The sequence below is a fragment of the Phocoena sinus genome, chromosome 3, assembly GCF_008692025.1.
Source record: "Phocoena sinus isolate mPhoSin1 chromosome 3, mPhoSin1.pri, whole genome shotgun sequence".
Taxonomy (NCBI): Eukaryota; Metazoa; Chordata; class Mammalia; order Artiodactyla; family Phocoenidae; genus Phocoena; species Phocoena sinus.
Genome location: NC_045765.1, coordinates 10,906,225 through 10,922,328, shown reverse-complemented (window position 1 = coordinate 10,922,328; position 16,104 = coordinate 10,906,225). Strand labels below are relative to the sequence as shown.

The following is a 16,104-nucleotide window of genomic DNA, read 5'->3' as shown; positions in this document are numbered from 1 at the left end:
CATAGACCTCAGTCACTTGTTCTCAGTCTCCTGTTGCCTGCCTGGAGGATGGGACCCTTCATGAGGATCAAGGTGGCAGAGGCCAGCTGAGGCTCCAGGTCCGTCTAGCAGTAGTGGGACAGCTGGTGGGTGCTTTCCTTGGTAGTGAGCAGACAGTAGACCTGCCTCCCAGGAAGTGCCCAAGTGCCACAGGGGCCCTTCTGGGCAGGGGTGAGGGGATGGGGGAAGTAGGGGAGTGCGTTTTAGAAGTGAAAACTGGAGGTCCTCTCCTGGACTGTGTGGTCTGCCAAGTTTACATTTCTTTTTTTATTTTCTTAATTAATTTATTTTATTTTTGGCTGTGTTGGGTCTTCGTTGCTGCGCACAGGCTTTCTCTAGTTGCGGCGAGCGAGGGCTACTCGTGGGATTCTCATTGCAGTGGTTTCTCTTGTTGTGGAGCACGGGGTCTAGGCACGTGGGCTTCAGTAGTTGTGGCACTCAGGCTCAGTAGTTGTGGCTCGCAGGCTCTAGAGCGCAGGCTCAGTACTTGTGGCACACGGACTTAGTTGCTCCTCGGCATGTGAGATCTTCCCTGACTAGGGCTCGAACCCATGTCCCCTGCATTGGCAGGCAGATTCTTAACCACTGCACCAACAGAGAAGTCCCCCCAGTTTACATTTCTTTGGTGATATTTCTGCCATCCTACCTGCTGCTACCTGACCAAAATAGTCCTATCTTGGACCTTACAGGGATAAGCTTTGTGAACTACTTTTAGATTTTGTTTGGATTTCAAGACCATGAAGTTTTTTCCTTTAGGCCCAGGTAGGTCTTCATTTATATACAGTGGGGCCAGCACAGAACACTGCTCCCTCCGTGCTCTTGAACAGGTTTTCCCTTCTCTATTCCAGTTCTGGAAAGTGAGATACCGGTTCTTAAACTTGTGGGGAGCACCTGCCCTAGTTACCAGCTTGCGCCAGATTGCTGCTTGTTCACCAAGACTGCCTGTTTGAAGATGGCCGGTGAGGAAGTATAAACTCTGGGCTCAGCCTATGGCCTTCATGTTGCTCCTCAGAGAGACTTGGGGTGATGTGCAGGTCTTTGCCCTGTCCATGAATATGCAGGTCATGGTTGATGCCGGTATCATCACAGAGTTGGGGCCTGTCTTTACGACATGGAGAAGGTGCTCAGCTGGTGGCTTCTTTGCTTCTGCTTTCTCAGCACACACAGGCCCACGGCCACAGGACCTGGGTTGAGGCAGCACATGGCGCCTGTGGCCAGGGCCGGGACCCCTCAGGGGCAGTGGAAGACACCTAGTCCTCCGCTTGGTGAAAAAAGGATTCTTGCTTTTCTGGGAGATGTGTGATAAATAAGGTGTTGCTTCTTTAAAAACAAACTCAAGAAAACTTGCCACAAGAATGGAATGGCTGGAGGTTTTATTTCTTGACATGAAAATAAATACTGATACAGCTGGTTGACATGCTGTGTGACGTGGAGGCCACCTGGATGGTGCCTTCTTGGCAGTGAGGCCTGCTGCTTTGGGAACCTCCTGTTCAGGCCACCTGCTGTAATGGAGATCTTCTGTGGTTGGGGCTCTTTGTGATCCTCACTCTCAAATTTTTCTGTTCTGAGTGGTCCTGGAGACTCAGTTACCTCCTCAGCCTCCCCCTTGTTAGTCGTCCCAGGAGGACACTATATTTTGCAGTCACAGGCCACACAGGGACATGTCTGTTTGGAAAGGAGACTGCCTGCTTGCCCAAGCCAAACGAGGTGGGGAACCCCAGAAAATCATTTTTGCCCTTCTTATTCTGGAGCAGTTAACCAAAGTGATAATTGAGGTGCTGTGGGTGTTTCTATCTGAAATTATTGGTAATGAACCAAATGTCCTCCTCCTGTTGGAGTTGGGTACCTCATGTGGGGTCATTTGGTGTCACTGTTTTCCCACATAGCATCCATGGACTTGGCCAGTGTGGTGACTGACTCCCCTGGGCCTGGCTTTGTGTCAGCCTCACAAGATAAGTGGGTTTGGTACTCAGACCTTGAGGAGGGGATGCAGTGTTTTCCTCTTCGGTGACATTGATTGCTGAGTGCATTGTTGGGGCTATTTGTCTGTGTCTCTGTTGTCTTGAGTTTGACCTGAGTTTGACGTGTCTGGAACTCAGGGCTCACACCGCCAGTGGGCCTGCGTAAGGGTTTCTGAGACTGACTCAGGTGCTCCAAGGAATAGGTTTGGGTTGTGCTGTGATATCTCTGGCTTCCACATATAGGAAAAGATTGTGCCCAAGACAAGTTAGTTATCTTTATCATTCATCTAACAGGGATTTCTTGACTCCCTTGGTTCATGGCTGTGAGATGGGGCTGGAATAGGTGTGTCCTGGGGAGACAGAGTGCTCTGGGAGGCAAGAACTGGGCTGATGAGACTTGGCATACTTGAAGTCCATCTGAGGTATAACATTAGATGCTGCTTTCATCTCACTATTCTAAGTCTTTCCAGTATCTTTTTGTGCAATTTATTTGGGGAGGGAGGGAAGGACTGGTTGATAGTAGAACATGTCAGGGACATGGCTGGTCTGGGAAACAGGGTTCTAGAGCCATGCTTTTTGGCTGTGGGTGTACCATACCCATGGGCCTTGTTCTGTACACACTAAGGCCTCGAAAGGTTAAAATGATTTGTTGTTCTACCTCAAAGAGACATTGTACTGAGTGAAATACGCCAGACAGAAAAGGACAAATACTGCATGATTCTATTTATATGAGGCACCTAGAGTAGTCAGATTCATAGAGACAGAAAGTAGGATGGTGGTTACCTGGATGGGCATGGGAGGGAGGGAAAAATGGGTAGTTAGTGGGTAGTTAGTTAATGGGGACAGAGTTTCAGTTTTGCAAGGTGAAAAAGTTCTGGAGATGGATGATGGGGATGGCTGTACAACAGCGTGAATGTGCTTAATGGCACTGAACTGTACACTTAAAAATGACTAAGACCAAAATATGGTTAAGACAGTAAATTTTATGTTATGTGTATTTTAGCACAGTAAAAAAAAGAAAAAAACCCAGAACCTTTCTGAATTCAGACATAGCCTGCATCCTTATGAGAGCATGCATGCATTTTTTAAAATAAATTTATTTATTTATTTATTTTTGGCTGCATTGGGTCTTCGTTGCTGCATGCGGGCTTCTCATTGTGGTGGCTTCTCTTGTTGCAGAGCACGGGCTCTAGACACGTGGGCTGCACTAGTTGTGGCATGCAGGCTCAGTGGTTGTGGTGCATGGGTTTAGTTGCTCCGCAGCATGTGGGATCCTCCCTGACCAGGGATCGAACCCATGTCCCCTGCATTGGCAGGTGGACTCCCAAGCACTGCACCACCAGGGAAGCCTAGAGCATGCATTTTTATCCTCCAAGAGTTAGCTTAGGGAGAAATGAACAGAGACACTCACATTTTGATGGTCTACCTTATGCCAGATACTAGGGGCTTTAAAAAAAAAAAAAAAGATATACATGGTTCTAGAAGGCACATTTTAACATCATCTTGGGAGCGTGATTCCATGGGTGTTCTTTGGTCCCTAGAGCAGTGGGGCCTGGATGCACTTCCTCCCCTCAGTAGAGTCACACAGGACTGGAGTCTGCAGGAGATTTAGGAGGACAGTCGAGGAACATTTGAGATCTTCTCTCCTCCAGTGCTCAGCACAGAGATTGAAGGTGTTCCTTGGTTTTCTGTGGCTCTTTGTTAGAGAATTCCCTTAGTGTGGCACATATTAATGTGTATGCACAGAAGGGGAGACTAGTTCGTAGTTACTCGTTACTAACACAGAAGTTATTTCCTCTTTTGTTCTTGTGACATTTTCTTCAAGGTATCCTTTAATATTGTAATGCCCTAATGCTAGACATTTCAAACACCTACCAAAGTCTCAGACTTGTCTAGATGTGAACATTTGATCCCTGGGCTTTTTAAAATTTTATTTTTTAAAAATTTTATTCATTTATTTTGTTTTATTTTATTTATTTATTATTATTTTTGGCTGTGTTGGGTCAGTTGTGGCACGTGGGATCTTTGATGAGGCATGCAGGATCTTTCGTTGCGGTACGCGTGCTTCTCTCTGGTTGTGGCGTGCGGGTTTTCTCTTCTCCAGTTGTTGTGTGCTGGCTCCAGAGTGCGTTGGCTCTATAGTTTGAGGCATGCGGGCTCTGTTGTTGAGGCGCACGAGCTCAGTAGTTGTGGCGCACGGGCTTAGTTGCCCTGTGGGATCTTAGTTCCCTGACCAGGGATCAAACCCGCGTTCCCTGCATTGGAGGGCGGATTCTTTACCACTGGGCCACCAGGGAAGTTCCTGATCCCTGGGCATTTTAAGTATGGGAGTTTATCTGAAGTTCTGAACTGCCGAGTGGACTGCCTGGGCAGCTGCTAGGGAGCGAGGGTGGAAACACTGAAAGGAACCTTGTTATAAGGAATCACAATATTTTGAGGAACAACATTAATCACAGTAGTCAAAGTAAGAACTAGTTGCTTCTCTTTGAGAGCCTGCCTGGAGCCAGGGCCTGCCACTTGGTCCTCAGGATGGTCTTGAGTCCTAAGGGGCTAGGTGGGCTCCCAGGGGCACAGTTGGATTTGGCCCCAGGCTGGACAGACTGTTTAATTATCAGGAGGGTTGTGGCTGGGCAGCTAGCTGTATGATTCATCAGTAGCATTCTGTTCATTATTACCAGGATGGTCTGGTAGTGTGAAAGGGAGGGATGCTCAGAAGAAAGGAGGGTCGTGTTGGAGTCAGGTCTTCGAGAGGGCAGGGCCTTCTGTTGGAAGGATTGTTGATGGGTCTTTTAGGGAGGGATATGGAATCTTGGCAATAGAAATGGGGAGGGGAGTGCAGGGTGTGGGTGAATGGGTGCTGGGGTAGGTCACACTTCTTAGTGGTGATAGGGGAGGGCCCTTCCAGACACAAGGCCATTGAGGCCTATGGGAATCTCCAGGCGCGTTTCTCCAAACAGCCATGTGAGGGAGTTGGGGAGAGCTCCCCCCACCCCAAGAAGCTCTGGGCTCCGCAGGGGCTGTGGCGACGCTGTGGCCTTGCCTATCTCCATACTGTTTCTTCCTGATGTTATATTTATATTGTTATGTTTTTGCATCAAGTTGGTGGTGAAAACATAGTGGTTGAGTATTTATAACTCACAGAGGATGCCATTTTGTCATTTCTTCTCCATGCCTCCTTGGGCCTTGGATAAGGAGACGAGCAAGCGCCCTTTCTCTTGTGGAGTGTAGAGCGTTTGGGGGAGAGAACCTAGTGGGATGCTTGATGTCAGGTGTCAAGATCAGCCGTGCCACGTGATGGGGCTGTAGTTCTCGGGGATGGAAGCAAGGAGAGGGTGCCTGAGTAACACGTTTTGAGTTTGAAAGGTGAGTGGGGGGAAGGAAGGACTTTCATGGCAGTGAGAACAGCATGTGCAAAGGCCCAGTCCAGTGGTGGAGGAAGGCAGATATGATGGGTAAGATGAATCGAAACAAGGCCTGTGTGGTTGGAGCCAGGAGCATGGTGTGTGTACACGTACTATGTGCGTCCCAGATGACTTCATAGGGTCACCTGCGCCTAAACAGTCAGGGTCTTAAAGGCTGTGGTGAGGTGTTGGGGGTGTTGGGGGGTTTTAATGAGCTTTAGGAACAGCTGCATTGGCATAGTGTGGGGAGTGGACAGTCTGTCTCTTGGTGAGGCCGTGGTTACTGTGGCTGAGGGAGGAGAGTCAGGGGCAGACTGGGGGTCTGGAGGGCACATACTGGTTGTTACCCTGGTAGATGCTTTGGCTTGACAGTGGAGACCGGCCAGCTCTGGTTGCCAAGGATAGGCTTGTGCAGCTGGCCTCACTGTCGGCTCCTTGGCCCTCATGGGGTTGGTTCTTTGCCTCTCGAGTCTGCCTAGTCATGCTCTCCCTCACTCTGTGGGGATATAGGGTTAATGAGGCTCTTTGCCTTGGGGAGAGCAGGTACTGCTTGGTCCCCTGGGGCTGACGTGGAGCTGAAGCACCCCCTTGCTGTGCCTCTGCCTTGACTTCTTGTCTCAGGCGTGCTGCTCTGCCTGAGTCATCTCTGTCCCTTTAATGCTCAGCAGAGCCTGTTAGGGCCATGGTTCCCTCCTGCTCTCAAGGATCAGGTAGTCAGTATTTTCCACCGTTTCTGTCTTTGTCATTACTACTCAGCTCTGCCCTGTAGGTGAAAGCCGCTGGAGACAGTGCAAACTTGAGTGGGCGTGGCTGTGTCCCAGGAAAGCCATTCGCCAGAACAGGCCCAGGCAGTAGTTTGCCGACCCTTGGATTAGGGAATTGACTCTGACCCAAGTTAATCTTTCCCTAACCAGCCAGCGCATGTTGGACCAGTGTGACCTCTGGGCTTCCTTGAGATGATCCATTGTTGCCCTGCCTCAGTTTCTCCCTTTCTCATAGAGCTAGCTGGGGACTTCCTCTCCTTGACAGTTAGCAGTACAGTCGCTAAGACTGTTGGCAGAGAGGGTCTGGGTGGGGTGCTCATTTTGTGTGGAACAAGTGGACTTTGTGGACCTAGGGGTAGGAGAAGGTGAATAGTATTATTGCTGGGTTTCATCTTGGAGGTTTTTTGGCTTAATATGTTCCCGGGATTGGATTAGAGCCAGAGTGGTAAAACACTGGGCAAGTGTTTGGTGAGTGCAGACGGTGGTAGGAGGAGATCAGAAGTGTGCAGCTTCCATGGGGCCAGGCCTCGGAAGGGATGATGGGGCCCTCTGGGGGGCACCTTGGAGAGCCCAGGCTTCCCCATCAGGTGCCCATGGCCTCTGAGAGCTGTCCCTGGGCTGGCCATGGGCAGTGCAGCTGAAGCGTCTCTAAGGAACTGGAGCTCCCTAGACAGCAGCCAGTGTCTGGCCGGGGGCTCCTCCCCTCAAGTTAAAAGGGAGCGGACCTCTCTTGCCTGAGCTGGAGAGGATGAAGTGGCAACAGTGGACTTTTGTTGCCCAAAGTGCAGTGACTTGATTTCATGTAAACCACCAATCACTGCCTCCTTACCAAGTGTGATCTCCTTCAGATTGGGAAATTGTTGTTTGGGTAGGTCGAAGATTCGGGGTGTTGTGTGTGTATGCATGTAAGTGGAGTACCCAGGTGCAGGGTCAAAGCCAAACCATAATGATTTATCAAGGGAGTGGAAGAGTCTCTTATGAGTTGGTAATTGTGTACTTAAGGGTTACTTGATACTGTTTTAAATATATGGGTTGGAAATAAAAACAGTAAAAGCTCTCTAAACCCAGCCAGTGTGGGGTAGATGGCACAGCAACCCAAATGATATACCAGTGGAAAGTGATTACAGTTTATTTTAGAGAAATGCTCCCAATCCTGATGGTGCTAAGTGGTCTCTGCTTGGTTTCTGCTCCGTTGTGAATTTTGCTCTAATTGTATCAAGGGGTTGTTGGTGTGTGAACTCCTCAGATTGGTTCTTTCTCCCTCAGTGTTAAACCATCTCTGCTCATTCATTCTATAAATATTTATTGAGCACCGGACACTGTTGGAGGTGCTTGAAATGATATCAGGCACCAGGCAGACACCCTTTTCCTTGTGGCATTTATGTTCTTGCCGGGTGAGAAAGTCCATAGATACAGTAGCTGTGTTGTGTGGAGTTTGAGGAGGGGCCAGGGCTGTGGCAGAGAAAGGGCGGGGTGAGCAGGATGGGCCTCTTTGAGGGAGACATTTGAGCAGTGACTTGGGGGTACACGGAGGAGACAGCCATGGTGGGGGAGAGTGATGGAGGCAGAGAGCAGCTAGCACAAATGCTAGCACAAAAGCTAGCAACTACTGTTAGAACAGGCTGTGTACAGACGTTTTTGGGAAATTGTGTGAAGCTGAATATGGACTGGGCATTTGTTGACATTTAGAGATTATTGTATGGTAGTTATGTTTTCAAAGGTCATTTTCAACTTGGGATGCAAATTGAAGAATCAATTGTTAAAATTACAAAGTATCGGGGATTTTGTTGAAAACCTTGAAGAACCCCAAGGTGGGAGGGTGCCTGGTGTGTTGGAGGCCAGCATGGCTGGAGGAGGGTGGACATGTCAAGAGAGGATGGGGCTTCATTCTGAGCGATTGCAGGGCCTTTGGAAGGTTTCGAGCTGAGGAATGAAAGCAGGGGGTCCAGTTTGCAGACCTCCATTGTATTAAGGGAGGATAGTGTGGAAAGTGGAGGTGTGAGAAGTGGTGGGACCCCAGATGTGTTTGATGGCAAAATCAGTAGGATTTTCTGGCAGACTGGATGATGGGTAGTCCTATCAAGAAGGCAAGTGCAGCCAAAAAAAAAAGGGACTTTCCGGCAGTCCAGTGGTTAAGACTTCTCGCTCCCAATGCAGGGGGCGCAGGTTTGATTCCTGATCGGGGAACTAAGATCCCGCATGCCTCATGGTGCACACAAAATAGAAAAAAAAAAGGCAACTCCAGATTTTAATCTGAGCATCTTGAAAGACTGAATTTACCATGAGCTGAGGTGGGGAAAGCTGTGGTGGAGGGTGAAAGTCTGAGGTGACCTTAAAACTTCTTGTATGTTGCATACTGCCCCATGATGCACGGTATGCATTGTGATAACAGGTGAAGGTCACCTTCCTCGCAGGTTAACCCTTCAGGAGAAGGTCCAGTGTGTCTTGTGGTCTCACGGAATTAGGGTACTTGGATCTTTGTTGAAAATCATTTGTCCACATGTGCATGGGTGTTTTCTGTTGCATCTGTCTACTTGTCTGTCTTTACGTTCATATCATACTCTCTTGGCTGCTGTTAACTTTACATACAGTATGTCTTGAAATCAGGTTAGGTAAGTCTTCCAAATTTGTTTCTCTTTTTCAGTATTTCACTAGTCTAAGTCCTTTGCATTTCCATATAAATTTTGGAATCAGTCTGTTTTTTTCCGGCAAAACATGCTTGCAGTTTTTTTTCTTAATAAATAAATTTATTTAATTTTTGGCTGCGTTGGGTCATCGTTGCTGCACACGGGCTTTCTCTAGTTGTGGCGAGCGGGGGCTACTCTTTGATGTGGTGCGCAGGCTTCTCATTGTGGTGGCTTCTCTTGTTGTGGAGCAAGGGCTCTACATGCGCGGGCTTCAGTATTTGTGGCACGTGGGCTCAGCAGTTGTGGCTCGCGGCTCTAGAGCGCAGGCTCAGTGGTTGTGGCGCACGGGCTTAGTTGCTCCGCGGCATGTGGGATCTTCCCGGACCAGGGCTCGAACCCGTGTCCCCTGCATTGTCAGGCAGAGTCTTAACCACTGCACCACCAGGGAAGTCCCATGCTGGCAATTTTTGATTGGGGCTTTGAATCTATGAATCAATTTAGGGGAGAATTGACACCTTCTGACCCATGGAAAAGTCATATCTCTCTGTTTATTTAGGTTTTCTTTCATTTCTCTTAGCGACGTCTTACTGTAGTTTCAGCTTACAGGTCTTGCACATTTTTTTAAAAGATCAGATTTATCCTTAAGTATTTCACATTTATGGTAGTATTAATTGATTTTTTTTTAAGAGCTTTGAGTTTTGGTTGTTTGTTGCCATTGTGTGGAAATACCACTGACTTTTGTATATTGCCCTTGATCCTGAAGAGAGTAGGTGCTTGGAAAAGCCCAGGACCCCTACAAGTTCTCTGAGGCTTCCCCCTTCATGGCAGAGAGAGGCCTTGGCTTGGGAGGTAAAAGAACTCTGATTGCAACTTCCCTGGTGGTCCAGTGGGTAAGACTCTGCGCTCCCAATGCAGGGGGCCTGGGTTCGATCCTTGGTTGGGGAATTAGATCCGACACGCATGCCGCAACTAAGAGCCCGCGTGCTGCAGCTAAACGTGCTGCAACGAAGATCCCATGTGCTGCAACTGAGACCCGGCGCAGCCTATATAACTAAGTAAATATTAAAAAAAAAAAAGAGAGAGAGAGAGAGAACTAAGATTCATGGCATCTACTGCATTTCCCAGCCTGAATGGGGCCAAAAAGAGTGGCAGAAAGGGCCCCTCTCCCTAGGAGCTAGCCCTGGTGGTGGCTGTAGCAGCCCTGGCCCTCACTGAGGAGGATGCCGTGTGCTCCTTGGTTCCCGAAGGTCTTTGCATAGGGTTCACTGATATTTGCTTATTTTGCAAGTTCTCCTGTGGGAGTGTTTCTCGCCATCCATGAGTTGTGAATTGCTGTGAACCCAGCTTAAAAATAAAGTTTTCATATCAGAGCAAGCTCCTGGTAGTCATGTGGGTGCAAAGAATGACAACAGAGGTGATATTGACAATATTTGGCAAGCTACAACTGACAACTGCCTGGGAGTCTGAGATTTAGCTGGTTCACTGGGTTCAATCTCTGTGCCCAGAGGCCTGGACATCTGATGTCACAAAGGAGGGCAAGTTCTGGGACCATGCTATCTCTGGGACCTTGGGAGAGTTCCTAAACATTCTTGAGCCTTAGTTTTCCTATCTGTGAAACAGGCAGACTCTTTCTGCCTGGGCAGTGTAAGACCTTTGGAGTTGATCCCTGGGTGAAACTTCTAGTTGCCCTGTGGCAGTGAAGCCGCCTCCATGTGGGAGATGAATTTTGTCCATCCCTGGGCACCTCATGCCCTCAGCTTCTTGAGGGCAAACTCTGTACTGCCTGTAATGGTGGGTGGTTTCCTTGGGGTCTATGTTGGGGAGTGGGCACTGGGGAGGGGAGAGGTCATCTCTGGAGAGGGAGACCTGGGTGGCCCTGGGCAAGTTCCTGAATATCAGACATGTCAGATCCCTTATGTGTAAAATGAGGGTGATTGTGTAACTTATCCGTAAGATTGTCCTGGGGATTCAAAGAGATGCTGAATTGTATCATAGTACCTGGAACTCACTACTAAACATCAATTAAATGCTAGTATTTCTATTTCTGCTGTTAATGTCATTACCATTATCATCAAAACCGTGAATTGTTTTCTGTGTGTTCAGTATGTTGGCTTGTGGCTGTGTGCCACCTCTTGTCTTCATCCATATTGCTAAAGATGAGATCTGTAGTGTTTGAGATGTTAGTATTTATTGGTTAGTGCACCTTATTGGGTCATACATCAGAGACTGATAGAAATTGATTTCCTCAGCTTGCCCTCCCTTGGAAGGTAGCAGACACAGAGGTCTGTTTGAAATCTAGAATTTTGCAATTCCAGAGATTGGAGACATTTAAAACTGTCTGTACATTCCAGAAATTTTCCTTGGAAACTCAGTGTTTCTTCCTCTGTTCTTTGCTTTAGGTTGGCCAGCACGTTGACGGAGTTGCCTTTTGACATAGCTCCCACCATGGCCGGCTGGTAGGACCACCGTCCCATGCCCAGAAGCCAGGTGAGTGTGTAGTATCTAGTATCTGTGGAACGGAGGCACTGACTTACCCAATAGGCCTTATTCAGGTCCTTGGACATTTGAAACAGAGCACTGCTTTAAAAGCTGATGGCCACCTCCTAGAGGAGAAGGAGGAAGACAGGTACCTCTGGGATTGCACATTGGGCCATCTCCACAGGGCTGCCCAGGCCCTGCCTCCTCCAGGATGGCCGTTTGCTCTCCTGTTGCATCTCAGGGGTCGCTCGTTTGAAAAGGCCAGGCCCAAGTAGGATGAACTGTCCTCCGTGAGCATCAGGGGCAGAGGATAATCCTGGCCAAGTGACCTTTGCCCTCTGGCCATTCCTGTGATTTCCCAATGCTGACAGAAACCATTAGAATTTATCCTTAACCACCAGTGCTTGGAGCTCATTGCCCTTACCGCACCCCGTGCCTATGGGGAAACTGAGCCATCCCCTACTGCTTAGGGCTCTCAGGTGGAGACTCTGTCCAGGGCTTTCGGGACCCAGCAAGACAGAGCCCAAAACCCAGGTGGGATTTTGTCTGTTACTATCAGGCCAGTGATGTTTTGGGCCAGGGCTGCCTACCTGGAGAAGAATGTAGGACTGAGAGACGTCTTAGACGTCTTAGAACACGGAGATAGCTTAGGGTTGGTTAGCTGCTTCCTCTTATAGGCCAGCTGGCTGGTGACTTTCCAAGGGGTGTATGCCCTTCAAACAGTGTCACAGCTGCACAGGGTAAGAACTGGCTGCTGGGTTGAGCAAGGTATGTGACAAGGGTTGGGGGTCGGTTTGTGAGGTTTCAGCTCTTATCTGCATTTAGCGAGATGATAGTATGGGCATGGTCAGGTAATCCTGGTGTCAGGAAAACATTTCCAGAATGTTTACCCAGCAAAAACAAACTTTACTGGTATTAAAAAAAAAAAAAATTTTTTTTAAATTGAGATAATTTGCATACCATATAATTCACCCATTTGTAGTATACAGTTTAGTGATGTTTTTGTATATTCAGGAGTTGTACAAATATCACGTCTATCTAGTTCCAGAACACTTTCATCACCTTCAAAAGAAACCCCACACCCATTAGCAGTCCCTCTCCAATCTCCCTTCCTCAGCCCCTGGCAACCACTAATCTACTTTCTATCTCTATGGATTTGCCTGTTCTGGACATTTCATATCAATGGAATCACATAATATCTATGACCTTGTGTGTTTAACTTCTCATACTCAGCAAGTTTTCAGGGTTCATCCACTCTGTAGCATGAGTCAGTCAGTGCTTCATCCATTTTTGTGGCTGAGTATATTCCATCGAATGGATAGACCGCATTTTGTTTATCCATTCATCTGGGATAGATTTGGGCTATTCCCACCTTTCGGTAATTATGAATAGTGCTGTGAACATTTATGTACACAAATTTGTGTGGACTTGTTTTCACTTCCTTTGGATATATACCTAGGAGTGGAATTGTTGGGTCATGAGTCTTTAATATTCTGAGGAACTGCCAGACTGTTGTTACTGTGGCTGCACCATTTTACATCCCCCCACCCAGCCCTGCCCCAGGCCCCCAGAGCTCTCTGGAGACAAAAAATGACTCAAAGTCTGTGCCGGTTTCCTAGGCTAGTTGAGGATCATCGGTGTTGACAGTGCTCGTTACCTGGTGCTGGTGGCAGCATGCAGTGAGCCAGCCACCTAGAAAGTGGGTTTGGCGCTTGGTTGTCAACAGGCTCTCTTTGGACGTTAGTGTTGGAAAATCGTGGTACTTTACATCTTGACAAGGTCTTACCTGCAGCACAGAGGGGTGAGTGATCATCCCTTATCCTATAGCCCAGGGCATTGTCTGAAGGCAGCGGGCTGGCTTAGGGTTCTCTGAGGTCCTCGGCTGGGTGACCCCACCTCTGCCGGGCCCTTTGTTAACTAGGAAGTACATAGTCCGAGCAGTAAGTACTTGCTGAGTGAATGAATGAATGAATGAAAGAAAACTGCTCCTTTCCTATCACAGGGTCAACAAGGAAGACACAGCCAGAGCATTGCAAAGCAGTTAGTTTGGTGATTCCGGAGGGAATTTCTGGAAGCCCCCTCAGGTGTTCCCTCTGGCCCTGCCTCTCTGTACCCGGTGAGTGAAGGAGCTTGATGGGAAAGGATGGTCTGTGAATGGTTGTGGCAGATGGTGGTCGATGTCAAACAGGCAAAAACACCCTTGAGCAATTTTTTTTTTTGGCTGCGGTGTGGGATCTCAGTTCCCTGACCAGGGGTCGAACCTGGGCTCTTGGCAGTGAGAGCACAGAGTCCTAACCCCTGGACCACCAGGAAATTCCCTGAGCAGTTATTGTTAAGAGATGTATAAATATGTCAGCTTGTGTACTTTTTGTTGTGGGTGTAAGTCAGCTCAGCAGATTGATTGATTGTTCCACTTTCAGTTGAACCATGGCCTAAAGTCAGCTGAGGCCTCCCCATTCCTGCTGCCTAGGACTCCGGGCACAGAGGAAGAGCAAGGCAGGAGGAGGGCTGGGTCCTGGGGAGTCTTGAGGCGCATACACAGCCCCCACACGATGCCCCCACAGTGTATGTGGCTGTCAGTGTGAATACTGAGGGTCAGGCTGCCTGCTTGGGCTAATGGAATTGGTGTCCACCCTTGAATTTTGCTTGTTGGGTCCTGTTCGTTCAGCAGCTACGTATACTGCTTGCATGCTGAGAGACTGGCCTTGTGCTTGGTGTTAAGGATCAAAAATGGGTGTGACTTACAGAAAAACAAACAGGAAAAGCAAATGCAGATGATCCTTAACCAAGGCATAAAAGATACTCAGTCTTTTCTGATACTAAGAATAATGATCTTTGGAGCTTCCCTAAGATATTTCTGACCCTTTGTCTTGAAAGGTGGACACCATTCTCTTGGTGGGAATCACGCAGCACCATATGTTGCTTTTGGAGGTTCACAACTCCTCGGAGGGGGATTTGCTTACCCTTTGCTCCAGCAAGTCCACTTCTAGAAATGTATGCCAAAGATAGACTGTCAAAAATAAGGATTGTGGCAAGACTGTTCATTACAACATTCTGAAGTATAAAACTGGAAATAACGTAGATGTTTGTCATTTGGGCCTGGGACTGATGGGGCTGGATCGCCAGTGGGGTGGAGCCGAGCCCCTGAGCAGAGGAAGAAGGGGTGTCTTCTTGTCATGGTGATGGGATTTCTAGGGTGAAATGAGTAGAAAAAATTATAAGGTGAAGGATAAAGAGATGTACTGCACTCACTTTTATCCCTCATAAGGAACGGTGGGGGTGGGATATAGACATGTGTATTTGTTTATATTTTATTTTATTATTATTTTAAAATTTATTTTATTTATTTTTGGCTGTGTTGGGTCTTCGTTACTGCGCGCAGGCTTTCTCTGGTTGTGGCGAGCTGTGGCTTTCTCTAGTTGTGGCGAGTGGGGGCTACTCTTCGTTGAGGTGTGCGGGCTTCTCATTGCAGTGGCTTCTCTTGTTGCGGAGCACAGGCTCTAGGCACACAGGCTTCAGTAGTTGTAGCATGCGGGATCAGTAGTTGTGGCATGAGGGCTCAGTAGTTGTGGCACGCGGGCTTAGTTGCTCCGTGGCACATGGGTTCTTCCCGGACCAGGGCCTCAAACCCTTGTACCCTGCATTGGCAGGCAGATTCTTAAGCACTGCGCCACCAGGGAAGCCCTATATTTTATTTTTATTTTTCCTTTTTTTGGGGGGGCCATGCCATGTGGCATGTGGGATCTTAGTTCCTCGACCAGGGATCGAACCCAGGCCCTTGGCAGTGAGATTGCAGAGTCCTAACCACTGGACCACCAGGGAATTCCCTAAAACATAGTAGTTTGATTGTAAGATATGAGATATGCCATAAAGGCAAAAATTAGAAAAAAATCTTTAACTGTTTTTAGGAGTCATATTTTTGGTTTCAGGTCAACAATGCCCATGGTCTTACTGTTATATATTGTAGGAGAAAACAAGTAATTGATGTCTTTAAGAACCAAAATTGGGAATTTCTTGGTGGTCCACTGGTTAGGACTCCACGCTTCCACTGCTGGGGGCCTGGGTTTGATCCTTGGTTGGGGAACTATGCCCCCCCCCCAAAAAAAGAACCAAAATTTTTAGGATGAAAGACATATGCAAATAAAAGATCAAAATACTTAAGTGAAAATGTTTTAATTCTAAATCTGCATTGGGAATGTCCCAGTTGTATAAGATGGTACCAGGGTTGTGTCAGAAGGAATCCCCCCCTCCACCCCACCAAGGGTGGGGCAGGTAAATGTGAATGAGAATTAGTCCCTGAGTTGGAGCATCAAATGTATTAAAAAATCCAGGGTTCCTATTGGTGCTCATAGGAAAGGAAGAAACTCACTGGTGCCCTTTGGAAGGTGTTAGGGAATCAACTCATTTTGAAAATTGGTAGATAGAAGGAAAGAAGCAAGCATTTATCCTGCCTCTACTCTATGGACTGTATTTGCAAGGAACAAAAAAGGGGGTAAGAGCTAGTTTCCTTCGAAGATAGATCAGTGCTGCCAGAATTTTCCGGAATCCTCTACTCGCACTGTCCAGTGTGGTACCTGGAATATCGTGATTGAGGAAGTCAAGTTTTAATTTTATTTGATTTAAATCTTTTTAAATAGCCACATGTGGCTAATGGACCATGTAGCTATTAACGTTCTGGCTAATTAATATGAAACGATGGGATTATAAATTCATACATTTGCAGGCATCTGATGAAATGGTGGGTCTAGACAGTGGACCTCAGTGGCTTCCAGCCGCCAAGGAAGGGTGCACATGCTTCCAGAGGGATGTGTGCTTGGTTGGACCTCAAAATCTA

The 16,104-nt window shown here is 47.8% G+C and overlaps 1 protein-coding gene across 5 annotated transcripts in view; it reads left to right on the top strand.

The window, feature by feature from the left end:
* GATAD2A (GATA zinc finger domain containing 2A) overlaps positions 1-16,104 on the top strand; it is a 101,290-nt gene that overhangs the window by 26,538 nt on the left and 58,648 nt on the right. For 4 of the 5 annotated variants that reach the window (XM_032625873.1, XM_032625874.1, XM_032625878.1 and 1 more), the window contains one exon: positions 11,192-11,279. In XM_032625873.1, coding sequence (XP_032481764.1) covers positions 11,265-11,279 — 15 coding nt within the window. In that variant the 5' untranslated portion in view covers positions 11,192-11,264. Of the gene's footprint in view, positions 1-11,191; positions 11,280-13,272; positions 13,387-16,104 lie in introns of those variants that run through there. The other variant, XM_032625875.1, reaches the window with a different exon arrangement.